Source organism: Taurulus bubalis (assembly GCF_910589615.1).
Source record: "Taurulus bubalis genome assembly, chromosome: 15".
Lineage (NCBI taxonomy): Eukaryota > Metazoa > Chordata > Actinopteri > Perciformes > Cottidae > Taurulus > Taurulus bubalis.
The window spans coordinates 20,884,024-20,907,386 of NC_136603.1; the positions used below are offsets into that span (position 1 = coordinate 20,884,024).

General features: G+C 46.1%; 2 protein-coding genes across 4 annotated transcripts in view; one reads left to right on the top strand and one right to left on the bottom strand.

Annotated features, from left to right (window-relative positions):
- Positions 1-971: 971 nt before the first annotated feature.
- Positions 972-4,130, top strand: rpl8 (ribosomal protein L8). The gene is made up of 6 exons (XM_079231395.1): positions 972-1,018; positions 1,616-1,759; positions 1,998-2,139; positions 2,634-2,852; positions 2,952-3,067; positions 3,937-4,130. The coding sequence occupies exons 2-6, from the start codon at positions 1,622-1,624 to the stop codon at positions 4,093-4,095; spliced, it is 774 nt and encodes a 257-aa protein (XP_079087521.1). The 5' UTR covers positions 972-1,018; positions 1,616-1,621; the 3' UTR covers positions 4,096-4,130.
- Positions 4,131-5,633: 1,503 nt separating this feature from the next.
- usp9 (ubiquitin specific peptidase 9) overlaps positions 5,634-23,363 on the bottom strand; it is a gene marked incomplete at its 5' end in the record, with an annotated part of 33,439 nt that continues 15,709 nt past the window's right edge. For 2 of the 3 annotated variants that reach the window (XM_079231423.1, XM_079231424.1), the window contains 29 exons: positions 5,634-7,968; positions 8,880-8,978; positions 11,364-11,576; positions 12,451-12,607; positions 12,703-12,791; positions 12,886-13,106; positions 13,404-13,589; positions 13,701-13,830; positions 13,948-14,173; positions 14,279-14,402; positions 15,928-16,684; positions 16,858-16,999; positions 17,084-17,257; positions 17,341-17,528; positions 17,694-17,914; positions 18,002-18,209; positions 18,306-18,452; positions 18,575-18,721; positions 18,835-18,943; positions 19,062-19,228; positions 19,471-19,596; positions 19,760-19,885; positions 20,010-20,288; positions 20,695-20,825; positions 20,961-21,081; positions 21,770-21,919; positions 22,139-22,379; positions 22,524-22,735; positions 22,921-23,016. In XM_079231423.1, coding sequence (XP_079087549.1) covers positions 7,615-7,968; positions 8,880-8,978; positions 11,364-11,576; positions 12,451-12,607; positions 12,703-12,791; positions 12,886-13,106; positions 13,404-13,589; positions 13,701-13,830; positions 13,948-14,173; positions 14,279-14,402; positions 15,928-16,684; positions 16,858-16,999; positions 17,084-17,257; positions 17,341-17,528; positions 17,694-17,914; positions 18,002-18,209; positions 18,306-18,452; positions 18,575-18,721; positions 18,835-18,943; positions 19,062-19,228; positions 19,471-19,596; positions 19,760-19,885; positions 20,010-20,288; positions 20,695-20,825; positions 20,961-21,081; positions 21,770-21,919; positions 22,139-22,379; positions 22,524-22,735; positions 22,921-23,016 — 5,541 coding nt within the window. In that variant the 3' untranslated portion in view covers positions 5,634-7,614. Of the gene's footprint in view, positions 7,969-8,879; positions 8,979-11,339; positions 11,577-12,450; positions 12,608-12,702; positions 12,792-12,885; positions 13,107-13,403; positions 13,590-13,700; positions 13,831-13,947; positions 14,174-14,278; positions 14,403-15,927; positions 16,685-16,857; positions 17,000-17,083; positions 17,258-17,340; positions 17,529-17,693; positions 17,915-18,001; positions 18,210-18,305; positions 18,453-18,574; positions 18,722-18,834; positions 18,944-19,061; positions 19,229-19,470; positions 19,597-19,759; positions 19,886-20,009; positions 20,289-20,694; positions 20,826-20,960; positions 21,082-21,769; positions 21,920-22,138; positions 22,380-22,523; positions 22,736-22,920; positions 23,017-23,363 lie in introns of all 3 variants that reach the window. The other variant, XM_079231422.1, reaches the window with a different exon arrangement.

Here is a 23,363-nt window from a genome sequence, read left to right on the forward strand (position 1 = left end):
CTGCTCTATACCAATGCTCCTATGGGTCTTAATCTTTATATGTCTTTCACATTCTGCAATAAACAAGCACACTTTCTGAAGTTTCTGGCACCTGACTTTACTTCAGAATCAGGATTATATGCCAGTTATGCACTAAAATACCAATAACACTGCAAGACAAGAATTTTAAATATAGAATGGAAATGTACACTAACTTTACATTATGTAACGTGTCCATGCAGTACTATAGTTTAATCTCCAAAGACTTGAAAAGAAAAGCGAAAATCTATCTTTAAGTCATTTTTCATGTAGCACCTCTGTTGTATTGAACTATTATAGTTTTAAGATATACATTGTAATATGCTATTATCTTTATAATTATGTAAATGTAGAAGTTGTACAAGATAAATTGAAATACATTGTCCACTGTACAGTAACACTTTTTAAGTTAGAGAATAGATACATAGACTACAATACAAGCGTTATCAAAATAAATGAAAAAATAAGATTTCTAAAAAAAACTATAAGAAATAAAATGTTTCCCCGCAATTTTAGCCTATTTTAGAGTACAAGTAATTGATTGAAAGTTATTCAAAATTACAAAAGAGCTTGGCATTTCTCCATTTTCTACAATGAATATATTTGCCCATAATAATGATCAGATCAATCATGTCACAAAATAGATGAGTTTAAATCATTCATATACAAAAAAGAGAGAAATGTCAAAAGTCAGAATGCCATTTTTGTTTTTGTTGTCTATCCAAAATCGTTTTGACGCGAGGCAGGAGCTCTGTTTCTTCAGTCACATTGCTAAAGGTGGTCAACTTAAAATTTAAATAAATAAATAAAATGCATTCTACACCGGGAAATTAGTTTTTGGACGTTTGGGGAAATAGGCCGTTTAATAAATCCAGAATGTGCTTTCCCTACACGGATATGTATATCTGCCTCCAACTCCCGTCATGCACCGCGAGACTTTCACCGGAAGAAAACCTACGCTTTGCCCCTCGCACTTCCTCTTTCCGTCAACGGAGTTTAGGTATGGCATCTACAGTCCGATTCCCTTCGTGAAATCTGCTCTATATCATGTTTTTGTTTGTTCATCCACTCTAATGCCACACTTCTAAATGTTCGCTATTTGTATAAGAATACGTTATACTGAGTATTTTACTGGCAGACATGTTGGGGAGCATTTATTTGTGGTTCCCAGTAGCTCGGTGATAACATGGTGCTGTGACGGCGGGGTTTAGCGGCTCAGAGGCCGGTAGCCGCTCCAAGCGGGGCGGATATGTGTTTTATCTTCTGACCTGAGCCGCTTGGACAAAGTAAATGTTATTTAAATGTATTATAACTGCTACTAAAGCGGCAGCAAGTTGCGCAGTTACTGTCAACCGATGTTCCGCTGTGAGCGTCCCGTTAGCACACAACAGCTAGCTCACTGCGAGGAGGAGGAAAGCGTCTCCGTGTCTGTTTTAGTTTGTAACTTCAGCTCAAAGCGAGTCCCCACTGCGTCTGAGCAGACTCCTGTCACAGCGGACCAGACTTTATCTCCAGAAAGAGGAACGTGTGTAAAGAAGTCGGCCGTTAGCCACAGGCCTGTTAGCTGGTGAATAACCGTCTTGTCCTCCCGTTGCAGTACACGATGGGACGTGTGATCAGGGGACAGAGAAAAGGTGCGGGCTCCGTGTTCAAAGCCCACATCCACCACAGGAAAGGTGCCGCTAAACTCCGTCACATCGACTTCGCTGAACGCCATGGCTACATCAAGGGGATCGTGAAGGTACAGCTGTCTTCTTCTTCTTCTATTGCTTTGTATGGCGGTTGGCAAACAACTTTCGGGTGCATTACTGCCACCCACTAATCTGGAGTGTGAACGAGGGAAAGTAACTATAATGCAACCCAAAACAAACATAAATATGGTAAAGTTGGCTGAGAACCCAAGACACGTTTTTTAGGAGCAGATTGAAGTTGTCCTGCTTGTCAGTGAATGCAGACTGACGTTGTGTCCGCTCTCTCAGGATATCATCCACGACCCTGGCCGTGGTGCTCCCCTGGCCAAAGTGGCCTTCCGTGACCCATACCGCTTCAAGAAGAGGACAGAGCTCTTCATCGCTGCAGAGGGCATCCACACCGGACAGTTCATCTACTGCGGCAAGAAGGGTAAGCGTTAGAAGTGGACTCTCCAGGCACGCGGGGCCCCAACCGGTTCCGACGACCCCGCTGTCCCAGTGCTCACATTTTTTTGCCCCACCGTGGTTCTGATGTATCGGTGTCATTACAGATGCATTTGTATCGTTTTCGCGCCATCAAGCGATGGATATGAAGCCATATGTTGTGTTGAATTCCAATCTTACATCTGGCAACTGACAATAAATTGTATCCAAAATCGCTACGGGTGCTCTGATCAGGATGTTTTGGGGGCCGATCCACGGAGAGCATTATAGTCCTGAAGTCTGAATTGAGTCTTAAATGTTTAAAATTAGAATCGTGCATCATCTGACTAATACACAGCAGCGCCTTTTCAAGGTCGTGTGATTAATTGTTAGAATACCGACGCCGCAGGTTCTTGTAAACTGAAATTGAGGTCACGTTGGATAGAAGTGTGTTTCAGTGTGACGCCCGTGTCTGACTATTCTTTCTTTTTTATCCCACAGCCCAGCTGAACATTGGCAATGTCCTGCCCGTTGGCACAATGCCCGAGGGAACCATCATCTGCTGTCTGGAGGAGAAGCCCGGTGACCGAGGCAAGCTGGCCCGCGCGTCAGGAAACTACGCAACCGTCATCTCCCACAACCCCGAGACCAAGAAGTCCAGAGTCAAGCTGCCCTCCGGCTCCAAGAAAGTGATCTCCTCTGCCAACAGAGCTGTCGTCGGTAAGGATCCTCCATGCGTTGCCGAGCTGACGTTTCCTCGTTGACTACTTTCACGAGTATCGGTGCGTCTTCTGACCAGCGCTGTCCTGTTTGTCACAGGTGTGGTTGCCGGAGGTGGTCGTATTGACAAGCCCATCCTGAAGGCCGGTCGTGCCTACCACAAGTACAAGGCCAAGAGGAACTGCTGGCCCCGTGTCCGTGGTGTGGCCATGAACGTAAGTGAACACGAGCGCACCGCAACTGTGTTTACGCTGGAAAGCAGGTACCACGGGTTTTATGAAGTCGACAAAGGAGGAGAAACGGTAGACCAATGGCATCTTGATTTTAGTGGATGCGCTTATGAACGCGTTTCATTTAGTTTATATTTTTGCAACATAGATTCTGTTGCGTTGTGAACAGCTGTCTGCGTAATTTTAGTTTATTGCGTTGGTCCCGTCAAACGGCCTTAATCTATAAAAGTTTGATGAAAAGATATTTCACTGACTTGCAAGTTTATTTGTCTCATTTCAACGAGGTGATTCAAAGTGAAAGGTGTAAGCTTTAACAACGTCTTGTGATTTTTACATGCGCCCCACAAGTTCTCAATAGCTCAGGAGAACCTGTACATTTTTATCTTGGAGAAGTTTTCCAGACGTTGCACGTGTTGAATGCAGCACGTTTTGAGCGCCTGTAGATGCGAGCGGTTTCAGACTGCTCTACGGAAGAGGTGGTGCCGACGTGAGGCTGTGGTCTTCACTGTAGAATCATGTTTGAAGGCTGGACCACTTTTCTACTTGGATGGTGTTTAACCCTTAAGGGTCTTCATTTGAAAAGGAATCCCTCACATTCCAAATGTCAATGTGACTTTAATGTTTTAAAAAAAAAAAAAAAGGAAAACCACTCTCTAAACAGAAGCTTGTTTGGCGTGGGGTTTCTGCAGCTAATATAAGGCCCACTTTCTGAAGAGCTGCAGTCTGTGCGCTCTGGAAACGAGACAGTGTTCGGCACAGTAAGGAAATGAAGAGGACGTTTAGTTCTTGCTGAGGATGTAACTGCAATAACAAATGACGGTTCCTGTGACTGACGTCCTTGTTCCTCTCTGCAGCCCGTTGAGCATCCCTTCGGTGGTGGTAACCACCAGCATATTGGCAAACCCTCAACAATCAGGAGGGACGCACCTGCTGGTCGCAAGGTCGGTCTCATCGCTGCCCGTCGTACCGGCAGACTGCGTGGAACAAAGACCGTCCAGGAGAAGGAGAACTAAATCTGACTTTCTTGATAATAAAAAAATGTGTTCTAAAAGAATCTGTTCAGTTTATTCATTTCCAGGTCAGTAAGATGACAATAAGCCCTTCTCTCCAAACATCACAGGTCGGGTACAGCTGGGAATTATGAAAGTAATGATTAAACGCTAGTTCAATCAACAGTCCAGCTGTGTAAATGTCATCTGGAACACCTGTTGCTGTCTACGAGTCAAAATGTTTGCAGTGTACAAAAAAAACACGTTTCGGCTTCCAGGTGGACAAACAGGATTTATTTACAGTTGTAATATGAAACATAAGTTTGTTTTGGGCTGTTCAGGGCTATTTTTTTTTTTTACATTGAACAGATTGACTTGATAACTGGAAAACCAAAATGAGAGCTAATCAAACTAACTGCTGTTGCAGCAGGTAACTTACGGAGGACAGTATTGGTACATACAGTGTAGACTGATACAGGACATTCTGTTAAGATACATTGAAGCTGTGGTTTGTATTGAATACTAAACCAAACTAGCCTTATGAAGGAATATTTAGGTAGGATTTCAAGAATGTTTAAACCAATACGGTGGTCTTCAGTGCTTGTACACTAGAGGGCGCTCTTGTATCAGACAGCATAGGCTGATTTAATAAGGCAGACCTTCCAAAGTCTTTGGAAATGCTTAGACGTTTGACCCACTTAAAGATGTGGAGCAAAGAGTGAGCGGGGTGTTTTAATTTGAGACAAGCAGAAGTTATTTTGTATTTCAGAAGCATTCAATATTTTCCTGAAGGGTGCCCACCTCCCTCCAGTTGGGAACGAAAGATGAAAATGTGTCCGATCTATAATGCTGGGGCACTCAAACGGACCTTTAATAAGAAAACGGTCACAGCTGAAGCAGCAGAGATATCTTGAGTTTGGATTAGGTGTTGAACTCCAGAAACACTACTTCCTACACTTCCCACAATGCAACAGTGACCGGTTCCAAAGGATGTATTGCAGGGTTGATGTCCCGAGTTCAACGCTTGCAGGATGCGTTAGTCACATTTACAGAAACTCGAATGACGCAACACCCTCAGCTGCCAGTTGGTTAGGTACACGGAGCTGAAACTAGCGCAGTCACATCCAACAGTAATGCAATATATCCGACCTTGAGTCATGCTCAGTTCTTGTTTTTAAACAGACTTGGAAAAGTGTTAAATCATGTTGGAGGATGTAGTTTGTCGCGCTGCTGAACTGAAGTACATTAGTCGTTCCTATTATTTTGTCCACCCCATGTAGATCCATGGAGGTCGGATAAATGAGTTCAACTGCAGCACAAACTACATCCTCCAAAAACAACAGAGTATTCGACTGCATTAGTTTCAGCTCGGTCTTCCTAATGACCTCATCCCACATTGGCAGATGCAGAAACCACAAACCACCCACAACTTCCCAACTTGGTACAAAAACATCAAATAAAAAGTCAGCTGCTAGCTTGTGTGCATGTTTTCTGGATGAACTCTGGTGTCGCTCGGCAGATGTTTGCCGGTCGTTGTCCACAAGTAAAAATGAGACGCGGGCAAGATTCCATGTTCTTTATTTGCTAAGGGCGCAATGCTTTTTTTGTTATATTTCTGTGCACAAAAAACCTCACAAAGTGAAAGTCCACATCGCGACTGTAGCTCCAGAATTCAACGTCACACCATGGCCAAAACAAAAGTCGGCAAAAAACAGGGCGCAGAACTCTGTACAGTCAATATCTCCTTTAAAAATAACACAAGGACAAAAATGTTCCTCTTAAATCAAATTCTATTTTTTTTTGTGAAATACAACAAAATAAATTCTATAAAATAAGAGCAAAATATTTAAATATAATACGATGGGCAGAATATTTTCATTTGCAGGAGTATTTGGTATGTTTTAGACAACAAAAAAAAGAAAAGAAAGAATTCAAAAAAAAAATACATGCATTCAAGTTACCAATTAAATACAGTATTTACTGATGTTTACCTTTTACTCCTACAGAATTACAAATTAGCTCAAGTTGCAACATGACTAACCAGCCGCTATTCTTACGGAACAACCCTGCTGTGGGACCGGTTCTCCGTGGAGCCGCGGGATCGGCCCCGAACTCGGGGGCGAGACGCCGACCCCGACCGGCTCCACGGCAGAAAAGGCGGCCGACCGGGCAGCGGGTCTGTCTCGGACTAGGCTCTAGTGAAGAGACAGAAGCAAACCACAGTCTATTCTCACCGGGAGGCCCCGGTGCAGCGATTCTGTTGCATATGTGTTTCATTTTTCAGAATTCCTAACAATGAAAGCCAAGCCGTCTATCCCACCAAAAAAAAAAAAAAAACGGACTGCCAAATGTTGAAGTTGGAGGATTATAATGTGCAATTGAAAAGCCACTTATTCATACATTGGTTCAAAATATCGCCCTCATTGTAGATAGGGTAGATGAGTAGAAAAAAAAAAAGAGAGAAGGAAAATAAAAACCCCAAACAGAAAAAAAAACCTAAGGGTAACAACACCCCTCTGGAGATGTGGATTAAGAACAGCTTTAGGTTGTTATGATCACAAGTCTTCCCTTGGGCTACACTATTCTGGTGAGAAGCCATGCTAAATGTTACAGCATATTAACTAGAGCTTCAAAAAGGATTGAATTAATTACCAGAAAGAAACAAAAGAAACAAAAGAAAAAAAAGAAAGGCAATGAGTTTCAGAACAATGTTGCATCACTGCTTTTTCACGTCAACCAAAACACCGTAAAAGTCCACCCAACCATTCCATATCTCACACTAAAACCAACCACAGCTCGTGAGTTGATTTGGCATGGGTCGTAAGGTTGCCAAGGAGCTTAAGAATAATAATATAATTATGATAATAACAATGCGTCCTTCTACAGTTGAATGACCAGTTAACTGTCCGATGGCAGAACAAACTTTACTGCTGAGCATGGGTGATAAAACAAAGAGTCGTTGTCTTCTTACAGTTTTTTTTGGGCATTTTTCTTATTTATAATATCCATTTTGTTTTTTGTGTTTTTTTTTCCTCAATAATATCTGCGACATCTCCCAACAGCAAACCACACAGAGTTATGCTACCGGGGGATCTGAACAGTCAGAAACATTAACATACTATGTACACCTTTTCGTCGTGTAGACAAGCGCGTCAGCATCGTCCGCTCCGGGTAATCTGTGTTTCTTTAGTAGAACTCTTGTCCACTCCGCTCTCCTCCGCAGCCGCCAGCAGGCCCCTGTCGCGCGGGTCAGGCGGCCCCAGGCCAGGGGAGAGCGCCGCCCGGAGGCCGGCGGGAGATAGGGGGCCTAGGGGAGGGATGGAGCCCTGGCTCTGCCCTGCCCTGGGGCCAGAGAGAGAGAGAGAGAGAGAGAGGGAGGGAGAGAGAGAGAGAGGGGACGAGGGAGCGAGAGAGAGAGAAGAAGAGAGAGATAGAGCGAGAGAGAGAGGGGCCCGACAAGGAGCTCTGTTGACCAAAGGATGAGAGGAAGGAGAGCGGGACGATGGAGGCTCGAGGCACAGCAGAGGAGGAGAGAGGGGGTCGTTACTCCTTAGGTGGGGCAGGCGCTGGGGTGGTGGAGGTGGTAGGCGTGGCCGTGGGGGCCGGGGCCGGGGTCAGCACCGGGGTCTGGGTCGGGGCCTGAACCGGAGTCGGAGTCGGGACCAGGGTCGGGGTCGGAGCCAGCGCCGGGGCCAGGCTCGGGGTCGGGGCGACCTCCTCGGTGCTCTCCCAGTTATCTTGTGCTCGCGGGCCTGGGCCGGGAGTGGGACCAGGGCCGGGGGATGGGGCGGTCTGGGCGGGGCCCGGAGTCGGGGCAGAGGCCGGACCGGGACGCTGAGGGTTGTTCATGTGCTGAGCAGCGGGCCCGGTGTACGGCTGCCCGTGGGGGTGGTTGTTCTGTTCGGGGGAGGAAGTGGAAAATCAGTGTAAACACAACAGTTTAATAGAATACATTAAAACATTAAAAGATGTAATGAAACCTGACGCCCTTTTTTTCTCTTCTCCCGAAAATGAGAATTTTATTTTTTCAAAACTAAAACTGTGCTGTCTCCTCATCCACAGTTCCGATTTAATTCATTTGAATCCTAAAGTACCGTAACCATTGTGACAAGAGGTGTGTTGTTTTACATTTGAAAAAAAGTTACGTTTTAATAATTCCGTAAACTCCTTAACATGGTTTTTGGACCGACTATGCTTCCTAACATGTCAATGCTTGGGTTTATTGTGATTATTATTGCAGATCCAAATGCTTTAGGTCGTCATCTTTCTAAAGATGTGCAGTATTACTCTGTGGGTTGATGGGAAGGAACAATACAATTAAAAAACTGTGGGCTCAATCGAGGAGTCATTTTTGGGGAATCTTGCTCAGACTTGATCATATTTATGCTGAAAATAAGTTTAAACCACATTTTTTCCCTTTTTTTTTTTTTTAAAAAGGCAAGGAGTTGCAGATTCGTTAGAGATCAAGTACAATATGTTCTGGTATTCATATCGTGGTCATATGAGCTGTAGAACAAGGGGACTCTAGGGTGGAACTGGTTTTAATGTGACAAACTTAACCAATAATCCTAAATAATACTGTCTGTTTATCAAAACTTAAAAACTAATCCTGAAATAATGTCTTTTGTCTATGGTGACTGGCCTACGAGATTTAAAGTAGCCGTCTGCGCTCCACAATAACAAGAAGCAAACGGTAAACCCGACATTCCCAAAGAGCGCACGAGGAAGGAAAGCAACCAGAAGGCGCTTCCTACGCCGCCGCCTGCCATGAGGGCGCCGAGCGGCGGGCAGGAGCCCCGACACGCTACCTGCTGAAACTGTGTGGTTCCAGGAGAGTGCGGGTACAGGGAGGTGTCCTCGGGAGGGGACGAGTCCTGATCGTCCGGCGCTTCCTGTTCGTCCGGCTCCTAAGCAGACATGAGACAGGCGTTATCGCAAATTACATTTAAACTTGGCAAAAAGTAAAAACAAGACGACGCTTCTATGGGGAAAAAAAACGTGCACAGCAGGAAACGCTAGTATGTGTTTTAACGCTGCAGTGTTACGCTCCCGGGGTTGTGTGTGTGTGTGTGTGTGTGTGTCTGGGGCGCTACGCTGGCGAGTAAATGTGTGTGTTCTACACCCAAGAGCATCCGGCTGCTAATTCAAAGAGGACAAGGCTGGAAGATAAACGTCTTCTTCTGTGAGTAAGTGTTTTTCTTACGCTCGTGAAACACCAGCCTTTTGTTAAACATATCTATGTATCATGGTGTTGGGTCTAACATGTGTGCACACATACACAGACATGAATATTAAAACGTGATGTGAAGTCAGAAGTGGAAATACAACCGATCCTGTGAGGCTATCAACAAAGATTTGTAATATGTAAAAGGTTGTGCTTTATTGGTGACGTCACAAAAGCCTTCCTCATCTGTTCTTTAACCATCTAGCTTTTATCAATCAAAACTGGACATTTTTACTGCCTTTGAGATTTTAAATTAATCCGATTTAATGCAAATAAAATGTAAAAGATTGACATCCTAGTTAGAGGGTCTGCCCCTAAAGGAGTAGCTCTCCCATCTAATAGGTGAGAACGTTATCGGTTAAGTACCAAAGTGGAGGCAGAAAGAGCCTGTTCATACTTAGTATATTGGCTACGATATAATGAGAAACAAGTCTCGCCTAATAGCACAGTACAGTCGAGGTCTCACATTTGAAATGTCGTAAACTGAACACTGAAGTATAGCTGAAGCTAAGAGCTTGCTATCAGATGCAGGTGGCTGGCGGCATCACAGTTTGAGTTGGGGAGGAAGCAAATATTGGCAATAAAAAATGTAATAAATAAGAGCGCTAGATTGCTCTGGAGGACCGACTGCGTCAGTGACGTGTCTTTAGGCGAGTCACTGGGTGTGTAATGCAGCAGGACAAGCGGCTGCATTACAGACCTCCTGATGCCCGTCACACTATGCGGCGCCTGTCCTGTTCCTTTACTCGGGACGCAGGGCGGCAATTTTGTTTGTTTTTAATCTTTGGTCACAATCTGTGTTGCCAGCACGTCATGTACATCGTTTGAGAGTTTTACAGACCAACAATTACACACATCTCAAGGTATATACTGCAAATATAAACTGTCAAAGGTGCAGGGCAGTTTGTGGAGCCTTACTTGAAATTCCTGTATTTGCATAACACTTGCATCACATAAATGCATATAAATAAAAAAGGGGACAAAAAGAAAATGGAGCAAAGTTGACAAAATGGGAAGAGCCTATGGGGACTCAACACAACACGATGCTTCTAGCCTCTGCCACGGATAACACGTTAAGCTACAACTCAAAAGTGTGCAGGTCTAACTAAACAAAGTGTTCACTGTGTCGGTGATCTAAACATTCGTTTCTCTGCCGGTTTCTTTAAGAAAAAAGAAAAGAAAAAAAGATTTGTGTTCATTTCCTTCCTTTATGTTGTGGTGAAATACTGACCTTCCCTGGGCTTCCCTGAGTACACTTGAGCTGTGTATGGAATATTACAGGAGAAGTGTGTCACTTGACTGGATTTGTCAACATAAAAATACAAGTAACTTATTTTACGTGATAACAAAAAAATTTAAATCATATGATATTTGTATGCATTGTGAACTGCAGCCATGAATCAAAAGACAAAACATATTCAGCATAGCAAACATAGTCATAGCTGTAGCTTAGGGTGGACATTTAACATGTAATGGCTTAATTAATTTACTCAATGACAAGATATTTAATTACTTAAAACCAAACATTTATTTGATCAAATGTCAGAAAAATCAACAAGCCCAAGAAACTCAAATGTATAAAGACATGAAATAAAGAAAACGATAAATGAATCATTCAAACTGTTGATCATGAATTGTAAATCCAGTACTTAAATTATCCCTTCAGTGTTGTTACATGTATACAGATATATATCCAGTTAAAAGCTGGTCATGTTCATTCAGGCTGTAGAAGCTCATCTGTATTTCTGATATATTATGGATTTCTGTTAGCTTCACCACTGCACACTATTGTTTACTTGTTACTGTGGCAGCATCGGGCCTCATAGGCATGTTTTACTGTGGTGTTTTCCCATTATTCATATATGTGCATGTAACAGAAAGACCCCCTCCCTCCATATTGTCTTAATCAATCACTTTTGAACAGCTGTTCTCCCACTCTGTCCCGCAGCTTTATCCTCCAACGTCTAAGCTCCCTGGGCACCGCCCCTGAGACTGAAGGGTGATGGATAACGTGCATTGTAAAGTGTGTGTGTGTGTGTGTGACGGGGACAACGTCAATGCCATTTACCTCCTCGGGACAAAGTTCACAGGCCTTGGCGAGTGTCATGCGTGCGCTGTGCGAACGCTCCAGGAAATATCCGTTGGAGGTCTCGTTGCTCTGGACTGGAGGCGACCAGTTGTTGTAGGTGTACTGCGGGTTCCCCGTGTACGGCCTCCTCTCCAGCTCGTCCCCCAACCACTCCACCGCCCACGTCCACTTTCGTTTCAGGTCACCATTGCTCTGTGTGTGTGTGTGTGCACAAGGAGGAAACGGTGATTAGAACCACGGCATTCTATGTTCATAGACAGAAAAAAAGGAAAGAGCGCATTGGCTCTTATTCAGTCAATGTTTGCTGGTGTTGCACAAACAGGATAAACATCTAAAATGAACCACCAGCTGCCGTGTACGCGTAAAACGGGAAACTGAGTCTCCAGTTCACCCTTCTGAGAGTTGGTCGCCATGGTGTTGCGTGTGCGTTGTCATGGACACAAGGGTCACTTTCCCAGCGAGTCTCCACTGCATCAATTGAGTTTAAGCTGCAAAGCTGCCAGCTGTGTGTCTGCTAGCATACTCTGAGCCAGTGTGACGCAAGCCTGGCGTCCAGTCAAGATAGTGAGTGAGTGTGTGTGTGTGTGTGTATGAAGTTATGAAGTTAGCATCAACATTACAGCTGTGAACAAATATCTATAACCATATCTTTGCGCCAGCCACCTGCTAATTAAAGTGAAGGGCGTTAGCGCTCAATTAAAAAGGTGGGTTGACCTTTAAGGAAGACAAACAATATTTCCTGTTAAACTGAAAAAAACATGTTGACGGAACAGTTCATTATTAATTATTTATTTATGAGAATTATTTCTATTCATTCTCCCTAGAAAGTGTAAATAAAATCTACTTTCTTGCAGGAGATACGTGCTCACAGTGGAACAGTAACCGAGTCCGACAACAGGAGAACTACAACGTGGATACGTCTTTTAGCAAAATGTGTCTAGCACTTTCAAGTCACAAGTTCCTTTGTGTAGTGTGACGTGTAATTAAGGAGACAAAAGGGGAGGTAGGGAGATAGGAGAAGGAGAGAGAAAGGGAAAAAGAAAGATCCATCGGGCCCCTAGTGTACCTGTAGGATCTGGTAAGCCACCGAGCAGTTGCTAAAGAGGGCCACCATGCACTTGATGCACTGGTAGGCCCGTTTCTGGTAGTGGTTCTTGGAGCGCTGGATGGTGTCAAAGAGCCCGTCTCTGTCATCAGGAATGCCCTTCAGCACATTGTGGATCCTGCGTGAGCAAACGGGGAAAGGAGAGATATAAACTCAGATCAAAACAACAACAATGCAGCATTCATCCGTTAAACACGGAGCCACCGGTCTGACCTGTGTGTCTGCCAGGAGTCCTCGATGAGCAGGATCTGTAGCAGCAAGTCCAGGTAAGGCCTCAACTCATAGGTGTAGGAGTACGCCACCTGCACACGCACAACACACACACATGTAGTCTGAGGTCTGGCGGACATTGCAAGTGAGCCGCCTGCCGAATTCTAGTGGGTCGGACATATTTACCTGCCAGAGCAGCTCACTGAGCACGGTGGAGGAGAACTGCGGGTTCTCCCAGCAGCTGAAGCGGAGAAGCTTCACCGTCTCCTCAGAGTTGCTGCAGTCCTCGATGATCTTCTTCACGTAGCTGGTCCTCACGAACAAGATCTCAGCCACCAGCTGCTGCACCGGCATCACCGGGGTCGTCAGGTTGGTGTCACCGTACGGGTTGGGGAGCGGAGGGTTACCTGGAGAGGGGAAAACTAAGAGTAAATATTCTGAAACGCAGTTCTGAAGTTAGTAAAAAAAAAAAGGCAAAAAAAATATACATCTTCAACCCGTCTATGAAAGCCCTCAGCTCCAAGCTCTGCGTGCACAGCAGAGGCTCAGAGAGCCGTGTTTCTCAGTCACTAGATCATGAGAAAGGATGAAAATCCTCATCGAGCTCCAACTCCGCTTCCTGATTTATTACTAGCTCACATCTGCAGAGCTTGTGTCACATTTTGTGTTGCTGAAGAGTAAAAAAAACAACAACAACTACTCACCGTTGATGGATGACTGCATGCGTGAAGAGACGTCACAGCAACGGACCAGCTGGGAGACCACGGTGTAGAGCTTTCCCAGCTCAGCGTACTGATACTTGATGGGAGGGCCGGGACCCTCGTCCAGAGCGACCAGCATGAAAGTAGCAGGGACGTTCAGCTTCAACAGCTGGGTCTTTTCTGCCAGGCCTGCAAATGGGAAAGGGGCAAATTATTCTTTCCATCTTTACAGAAACCTTGCTCGTACGAGTCACGCCGCAGGTGTACGAGTCAGGAGTGCGAGTGCCGTGCGCTCCTTACCCAGATTAGCATACATGACGAAGAGGTTAAAGTACTGCTGCAGGTGACGGCCGTGTTCAGACACCTCTCTCCTGAGCAGGTTGAGTACGGCTCTCAACAGGTGGTCACTCAGACTGAGGTTATCACAGCCCTGATATACAAACATGGGGGGAAACAAAAACAAACAGACGCAGCAGGGTTACTACAAGCAGCACAGGACGAGAAACCTCGTTTTCCTCCCCATTCTCCGCTAAAGTCGGGCACCAACCTGAGTGGAGGGCCCGGGCGAGGCGGTGGGGGAGGGGCACGGGCCGTCTTGCAGCGAGAAGTGAGCGATGAAGACGATGAGCTTGGCGAATGCGCCGCGGACCTCGGCGCTCGGGCACTCGAGCAGGTACTCCGAGAACCGGTTGGGGTAAGCAAACAGGACCTTGTGTGCAAACCAATAGCGTACATTCTTACTGTGTCTCAGCAGGATGCAGAGGGCGTCATACCTAGGACGGGAGGACAAAGAGAATGTGGTCAGAGGAGGACGAGGACGAAACGGAGGGTGAAACCCCTCCTTACCCCACAAAACCCAAGAGGCGGGCGGAGCTTACCAGTCGCTGGCAGGACCCCGTACTACCTTCTTGGTGTGAAAACCTGTGCTGAAGAGGAACCTAGCAGCCAGCTGAGCACTTATCATAGCAATCTCCTCTGCCTCTGGCAGAAGATGGTCTTGTCCTGATTAAAGAAGAAGAAAAGAGAGTGCAACGCTTAACTAAACACAGTGACAACCTTCCTGTTAATTTGCTTATAAAGTACTCTTAACATGAGCAGACAATCTATTAAGCAAGAGACCAACGTACACAGCTACATTTAACTCGTGTTGGAATCAAATTACTGGATCGTTATCGATTTGACATCAACTGCGACGCCCCAGACGGCGGGTTAGCGTGGATACAGCGCACGCCGTACGGTCAGCGGTGACACACGTACCCCTTTGTTTTCATAACTACAAGGTTATAGAGCAGACTTTCTGCTTTCAGGGTGTTTATTTTAAATTAAGTCTGATCAGACTTTGATTTCCCTAATTGGTGGACTAGAAATACAATTTTACAATACTTACACAGATGTACACCTCATTAAAGTAAAGCAGGCGGCAGCTTAACCTCATAATCCAATGTGCTGAGGACACGAATAATGTGCTACATAAACATCTCATGAATAGTGACGACTGCCATTTTTTTTTATCCTTGTTCAATCAAGTATGAACTAAAATGAAGAGTGAAGGCTCAGAGAAAAAATATTTGCTGCTGAAAAGCGTTTAAAAATAAAATAAAAGATACAATCGTATCTCAACTGGATACAAAGTAGCAAACAAAACATCCTGATGACGGCCCTCAAGCGTCTATTTCCCTGGGAAACATTACTGGGCTCTGGTTCCATTAATAATGCATTTACAGAGGCAGTGCATTTCTGGGAACACCACTGACCACCAATTATTTCCACTGGGATGCTGCACATTTACATCACTTTAAATGTATATATTCTTTTTTCTTTTAGACAAGCAGGCCAGAGATTTGTGATAAAATCATAATGGCAGCTGCTATGTCTTTGAGAGGGAAGCTTTGGACTCTCCAGTGGAGCTACGACGCCGACTTCCTCGCAGTGCAAAGGGATCAAAGCAGCCCTGTGGGTGTATTGGATGTGCAGAGTCATGACTGGAGGAGTGACACTGTTCTGTGCACAACAACGCACATGCAAGGGCTGAACTAGTTTGTAGCAGCAACGATTTGTCGGCTACATTGACGATCCCTGAGGTGTGCACGAATGTTGCAGAAGAACTAAGACATTTATACTGATTACTTGTGTGGTTAATGATCCGCCTGTTAGTAGCTTATTTTAGCCTTCTTATATGTATTTTGTATAATCTGTTTTTCACTTCAGGTTTTCAACTATAATGGGCCTGACATGGTTAGATCAAAAATAAGGAAACATCAGATTGCGTTCATAAAAGAAACATTGTGTTCACAACCATCATATAGCAGCACAATATCTGTCGTAACAGCCGCCGCTTTCTGCACGTTTTTGTCGTAGTTTGTTTCAAATGTGCTTCTAAAACACCCCACCCAGGGTTTGAGTTGAGCTGAACTGGCTACCTAGATTAAATTTTGTTGTAATAATTTAATATACAATAAGACATAATCCACGGAATGAATACATTCATTCATAAGCCACACCCACACACACACGGAAAGAGGCATACCTGGAGGAGGGTTTAAATAGACACTGTTACAGGTCAGAAGTTTCTTAATGAACTGGAAATATTCCAGGCTGTATTGCATTCGGTTGTGCATGAATTGGACGTTCTGCTTGCGGACGCTGCACTCGATGACAGCGGGCATCTTGACCTGATGCGGCTTGGTAGAGGAGATGGTCAGCTCCGAGATGTATTTGACAAGCTCGCTGTCCTTGTCCAGTGAGTCCATGCGCTCATAGAATAAGATGTAGGCGTTCCACCAGCGCTTCTGCCTCCGGTACGACATCCTCTTCATCATATGGTCGAACACCTCGCCCATGTATTCCCCTCCGAAGCACTGGTTCTTCATCTCCTCCTCGTCGTCCATCTTGCACTCCGTCACGTCGCCGTCGTCGAACTTGTACCAGCGGTTCTTCTCGCCGTCGCCCCCGTTCCTCTGGATTATGTAGGAATAGTAGTGTCCGCCACTGGCCTGGCCCGAGTGGACCAGCACTCCAACCAGGCGGTACTTGGAGCTGCCGGGAGGCGTGGGCTCGGAGGGCTCGTTCTGTTGGATCACCTGGTTCTCCGGGTTGACGTCGTCGCCCTCCAGCTTCGCCACGCCCGCCACCGTGTACGGCTCCATGTCCAGCTCCCTGGGGAACTCAAAGTAGTCGTTGAACTTGATGGCGCACTCTCTCTCCCAGTCGTAGTCAAAGCGCTTCAGCTGGATGGCCAGGACAGGCGGCAGCTTCTTTATCAGCAGGCGCTTCACTGTGTCCACCTGGCGAGGAGAGCGAACATAACCGGTTACCTCTCTGGCCCTTTAAGTGAATGTCTAAAACAGAAAAACTTTGAACCGAGGGACAGCCATTAAAGCCTCTGCTATTTGTTCCATCGCACCTTATTATCACATTCTAATATTGTCTGGCGACCAGGTGGGTGCTTTATTCTCACCTTCTTATTACACTTCTCACAGTGGTAGGCGTTAGCTCCCTCAAGAAGATCTCCCTTGACATACTGCTCCATGGAGTCCAACAGGTTCTGGTGGTTCCTGATGTCCACATTGAGCGTTGTGAACGACTCCTCGCACTCATACCTGGCAACGCAAAAAACATTAATGGTAGCGTAAGTTTATATTTCTGAAACGGTTTCCGGTGACTGATGGGAAGTCTGCACTCACCTGTGGGGGCATCCCTGACAGATCTTCTGGTCGGCGAAGGACCCTCCCAGCACCTTGCTCAGCATGGCGGGGTGGCCCAGGGCTTTCAGAGCTTCGTCCAGACTGTCCACCAAGGAGTTGAAAAACTCCAGCGCGTCGTGCTGCTCTCGCAGGTTCACAGGCTCACCCCATAACCTAAAACAGACGGTACAGAGATCAGACATCAGCGACTGCCAAAACAGGCAAAATGCCACAATTACTAAGAGTCTTTGAAATACCTGAACTGTTTCCAGAATCCCCTGGGGACATAGTACTGAAGTCTGGATGCAGCCAGGTGTCCGAAAATGACCTGCAGGTGGCGAAGTACCCCGATGTTGTACTCCTTTCTGTCCTCTGACTTGCTGGAGGGTTTATCGTCAAACTGATGGTGGTAGCTGAACACCTCATCGCGAGGATCCACGTTACTCTGTGGAGACGAAACGCACGGGTGAAAAATGACTCGCATGTCTCCAGCATCCACAAATGTTCATTAGCTTTTGCTACCATATGTCGTCGTGTTCTTGGGGGAAACGAGTAATGGCCTGTAATGGTTTGGGCAGAGGCGTTGCTCCAATCCAAACTCCCACCCTACCTCATTCTCCTGCTTCTCATCCCCCGACATGTCGTCATCCACGTCTGTGCCTGTGCCCTCAATGGCCAGGATGCCATTGCGGATTGGAGGGATCATGTAAAGCTGCTGAATGACCGAGTTCATATAACAGGTGGCTCCGGCGTTCTTCAAACCAACGAAGCCTTTGTTGGGCCGCGGCCCCACCGGAGGCAGGTACTCCCATTCCGTCAGCGTCTCGCAACCTGAAAGCGGAGGGAAGCGGCAATGCCCTCATGCACCATGTAGTTTACGAGTCATCAAGTGAAATTGTCACACCGCCGTTTACATACCCAAGTAGTACATGTCAGTCAGGGTGTCGACTATTTGCTTGAGGTTGCGGACACATCCGACGGCCAGTGCTACCAGGAGCTCAAAGCCAGCGTTGATGGAAGCGGGGGTGCTGCACACGGGGATGGCCTGCTCTGTGGGGAACTCCCCACTCTTCATGTACTGCAGGTACACGTTAGATGCCGGGAAGATGAAGTCGTCGATCAGCTCCTGGTCAAGAAGAAGAAATATTCTGTGAGTAACGTCATGAGCAAGGAAACGATCATCGCGGACAATGCCGACATTTTCAGGTGTGGATTGTTTCACCTTGATGAGGTTAGCTCCTCCTTTCTCGCAGCCGATGTAAAACTTCTTCTCTGGTGTCTGGAAGGCCAGAAGCTCTTTGGTAACCCCAAGGTGTCCCTCCAGGATGGTTTCCTCCACACCGGTCTCCCCCGTCCTCTTAACCTCATCCTAGTTCATGAAACATGTTTGTGTGTCATCAACTCAGCCGCCACACTAAACTAGATCAATTCACAGGGAGAAGAATACATTCAAATCGGATGAAACGTGTGATTGACACGTGATAGTTTTACCCTGATCCGTTTCAGCCAGTCGATCTCGTTGTTGAGCAGCACCTCAGCGTTTGGCAGGTTGATATTGCTGTTATACGCATAGTTCAGAAGGTGTCTGAGTAAAGTGAAGTAGTCTCCAGCGTGTTTGGCTCGCTCCTTGGCCGTACTCTGGACACGGACAACTTCAAATTAGGATCTTGCGGGCAGTTAACTGTTCTGATTATTAGAAAGCACCACGGACAAATAATAGCCTTTAAGAACACGAGGCAATAGTCACTCACCCCCAGCACGGTGAAGAGGAGGGTGATAAAGAAGAGGAGCGGTCGATGGCCCATACAGCACCTCGTTGCCATCAGGAAAAACTGCTCCTGGGCCATTTGACGCACAGATCTGTGAAACAAAGGACGACGTCACCGTCACGATATCCTGTCGGAGCTACGAGAAGGCTGGAGTTCAGGACGTCTCCGCGATGCAAAGAGGGCGTGGAACCCATTCCTGGTGAACTTACTTGCTGTGGCAGTGTAGCAGCAAGTCAATGATGAAGGTCTGCCAAGCCTTCTCCTTGCTGAGTGTGTCCAGAGCCGTAGGCATGAGGGCAAAACACAGCGTCATCACCTCCAGGGCCTCGCAACACACCTGCTCATCTTCCCCATCTGGCTCCTTAGCTGCATTTGTCTAACGAGAAAAGGGAACAATGGAAGCATTATACAAAATTACACAGCGGTGCAATTTTACATTGCTAATCCCTTGAAAGTCCACAAAGCCCATCAAGTGCTCTTTGTCTCTTGGTTGTATATTGAGCCCTTTACTGTCCTGCATCTATTATCCTCAGGCTTCCTATCCAGCTTATTATACTGTATACTGTAAGTATGCTCCATTCAGCTCTAACAAAGAGCAACATTCAAAAGGGAACTTACCTTCTCATATATCTTGCTGATTTCTTCATTTGAACTGAAGACGAGCTGCACTGTGCCACAGCCTGATGCCCACACTATTTTCTGCACCGCTCGGATCACACAGATGTCTGGGATGTACTTCGATGCCTGGAAGAAATTCTGGTGAAAAAAGTAGTCCCATAAGATCGTCATCTATCCGTCTCAACATGGTGCCTACAAAAGACTATTCACAATAAAACAAATTACCGTTGCTAGTTCACTGTATTCTATTCTTACAAACCTCTATCCATTTTCTTACATTTTCTGTGACCTCATCAGAGATCTGCTGAGCTAGGCGGATGGCTACGTTGCGCAGCATGCATTCTGAAGCCGGGTTGGGGATGTTTTGCAGGGCACTCTGGAGGACCAGGGCCTGGTCATGAGTGGCCTGATTGATCTGTAGACGGTGCATGGAAGGTGATGGCAAAAAAAACATGTCAAGAGATGCCAGTCAAGTATGAAAGCGCTAGCCATACAGGTATGAGTCTGTGGGAATTGTGTCCGTGTGTGTGTGGCCTAACCGGTGAGACAGGAATATTTCCCTCGGCGTTGGGCTGGCAGGCCTCGGCCACGGCCTTCACATGCCCGAAGCCTACGGCGGTGAGGAGGAGCTTGGCGATCTTAAGCGCATTGAGGTAAGCACCGCGCCGTGTCTCCATGTCCGCCGATGGGAGGAAGTTGTTCCTGGTGAGCATGCTCAACACCAGGGGCAGCCCACCGCTCTTCAAGAAGTTGTACTGGAAGTCGCTGGCGTCTTCGCCCAGAGTGGCACTGGCTGGCATCAGCAAAGCATAAACAACCTGGGACATGGGGAAGAACAGTATGAACCTTTTTTTATAGCTCAACAGACATGGGACTGAAGCCTTCGGCTAGTCTCACACAGCAGGATCAGCGGCATATCCTGGTTTCTTTGTTTAAAAACAGGAACTCTCTAAACCTGGCACATTTAACAATTTATAGTCACTGCAGTTATCAAGCTAATTTTGTAGTTTTGCCCTGCAAGATGGGGCCACATATTGATGTACTTTACCACGTCCTGATTGCTAAAGGAGTTATAGCACTGCTGCTAACACCAATCAACCCACAATAACCGAATACTACTTCACGGGCCAGTCAAGAGAATGAAGAAAAAACAACAAAGAAAACATTGTTACCAGGGCACAAAATGTACCACAACTTGTGTAGCAATAGCACACTGGGACTCACCTCAATGAGGTAGAGCACTTGTGAGGGTGAGGGGCCGAAGAAGCGCGAGTCCAGCGACGGACTGAGGCTGTTCTCCCCGAGCTTGGCGTGGTCCAGACACACAGCTCGCAGATTCTCCACGGTAGTGTTGTCTAATGGGGGAACAGCACAAACGTGAATGAACTTCGCCCGTGTGTGTGTGTGTGTGTGTGTGTGTGTGTGTGTGTGTGTCGTTTCATCAAGTGAAGCGGCTGAATAGTAATAATACTCCACAGGTGCGTGTATACCTGGGGGCATGAGTTTCATGAGAACTCGAGCTCCATCTCTGAGCAGTGGCATGTTGAGGTTGCAGCCCAGGTCGGCCACCTGCCACAGGAAGGAGATGTAGCGCAGATGCAGCGACATGATCTGTGAAACAGGCCAGAGGGCGTTAATCAGAACCATTTATTGCCATGCATGTTTTCACATAGAAGGAATTTGTCCTGGCGGGAGATGCATAACATTTAACAATAAACAGAGTGCAATAACGGGGAGCATGAATATTTACAATTAAATCTACAGTAGAATATAAAATTAAAGTTAAAATAAAGTGCACAGTTAACAGAGAGCAGTACTTTAAGGTGGGATGTAAGTGTTATGTGAAGGTGACAAGAGGACTGCTGTTCACATCCTGGTCAACACACGGTGACTTAAACGACCACATTGTTGATTCAGGGATTAGAACAGGAGGGCCACTTCCGATTATTTTGAAAAGTAAAAATCACATTGATCGTAATGAATAATAAAGGATCCTAACTGACTAAAACAAAATGATAAACACACCATCTGATTAAAAGGTTCAGTGGCTGTCGCAGGACTGTACTACGCCTACCTGCGTGCCTTCGCACACAGCTTGTGGAAGATTGGTGACGCCCAATGAGTGCAAGCGCACTCATTGGGCGTCACCAGTCTTCCACAAGCTGTTAGCTTGACAGCTGTTAGCCATGTTCGCTGTTTTTGTTCAATAGGATAATTTGGGGGGAGTGGCTTTAAGTAGAACACTTTCAAATCAGGTTTCTCACACAAATTGAATGCAGTATCTGCGGCATAAACTCACCACACCAGGAAGACAACTCTCCACCTCAGGGTTGGGGCCATCACTGTAGTGGTTGCCGTGGTTACCAGGAGAGCCAGTGGATGAGTCAGAGGAGCTGTCTGGGCTTGAAGGCATGTTGGCACTCACCTGGGTCAGCTTGGCCGTGATCAGCTGTATGTATGTATATATATATATATAAAAAAAAAAATAAAAGAGTGAATTCTGATCTAAAAACAAACCTTTTGATGTTGACACAGTGGTTCGGATCACTTTAAGAGTAAAAAAAAAGAAATGCCTATTCTATGTATTCATATGCAAAAGCACAAAAGAGGCAACACTGCATCTTCGACAAACGTATTTTCTTTTGCAGAAGAACAAACCAACACTCACCGTTTTGTCCTTCAAATTGAGCTGCCCAATCAGCTTCCTGTCGTCAGCTGGGTCAACGACCTCTCCGCCGATGAAGAGCTCAATCTTGGTGTGCGCGGCATTGGCTTTGATCCTGTTGAGGATGCCGCGCCGGACCGAACCGATTGTGTCATTGGTGTGTGACCAGATGTCCAAGTCGTCCACCTGACGCCCCTGGTTGGGGAAGCGGACGATCAATGTGATATGCTTCCCTCGGAAGGCTCTGCAAGAGAGAAAATGGAAGACGGGTTGCCTCGAGGTTTCAGTGAAGGAGCACGAGGAATGTTAATTAGCGTTCCTGTATAAAAGATGACTGCGATCTCCGAGTGGGCGGCAATGTTGATTGCGTTTATTCTTGTGGCTGTACCTCGACATAGGCAGTATAGTCCTCTCCTCGTGGTAATCGCTGTCACACTCGTTGATGTACTCTTTGAGTACGGTGAGAACTCGCACCATGCGGATCGCCTCTTGGCGGGCGCAGTTGATGCTGTCTTTGTCTCCATCTAACACACACAGCGTGTCGTAGGACGCCTTCAGACGGTCAAAACAGGACTGGATGAAATCTTCATGAATTTCCACCTAAAAAAAGGGAAAGGAAACGGGTACGACGATGAAGAGACGCAACTTATCATACCCCGAATGATTTAAATTTGGTTTGAGTTGACCTCTGCACAAGATCATGTTTGTTGACAAATAAATCTGGACAGGAAAGACAAGAACTAGTTTAAACCTCGGCTCTACCTGAAACAGAACGGCCAATGTACCTGATTGACTTGTAGTTTTGGTCCGAGGTTGGTGTAGATCTCTTTCAGCAGGTCTATGGCTCGGCTGGCGATGTCGTCGCTTCCTTGAATTACCACCTGGGAGAGGAGAGAGGAGAAAATAGAATGAAGTCCCACTCGGAGCTGAGAGCAGACATGTCTGTGTGCGAAGCCCTTTAGGAAGAGAGGAACCTCATTATCGGCCACTCAGAACACAAGAGGGAGGAAGGAGAGCGGCGCAAGGATCACAAAACTCACAGTTCGGATTGTAACACGGTTTAAAATCAGCAGAAAATAAATGGAATAAAAACTGAGATGCCCCAATCACATTTCTTTTTAGAGCGAACATGATTTGCCGATTGTTTTATAATCCATTTTGGCCGATACAGATTGTTTTTGTTGTTGATTTATGTTATAGCAGCTGGTACACGGGGCTCCAGCCTTTT

What these genes read in the sequence shown, in the direction of transcription:
- rpl8 (XM_079231395.1), top strand. Translation starts at nt 1,622, where the DNA reads ATGGGACGTGTGATCAGGGGACAGAGAAAAGGTGCGGGCTCCGTGTTC. An exon ending in ACATCAAGGGGATCGTGAAG is followed by an intron (nt 1,760 to 1,997) that starts GTACAGCTGTCT and finishes CCGCTCTCTCAG; the next exon opens with GATATCATCCACGACCCTGG. An exon ending in CATCTACTGCGGCAAGAAGG is followed by an intron (nt 2,140 to 2,633) that starts GTAAGCGTTAGA and finishes TTTATCCCACAG; the next exon opens with CCCAGCTGAACATTGGCAAT.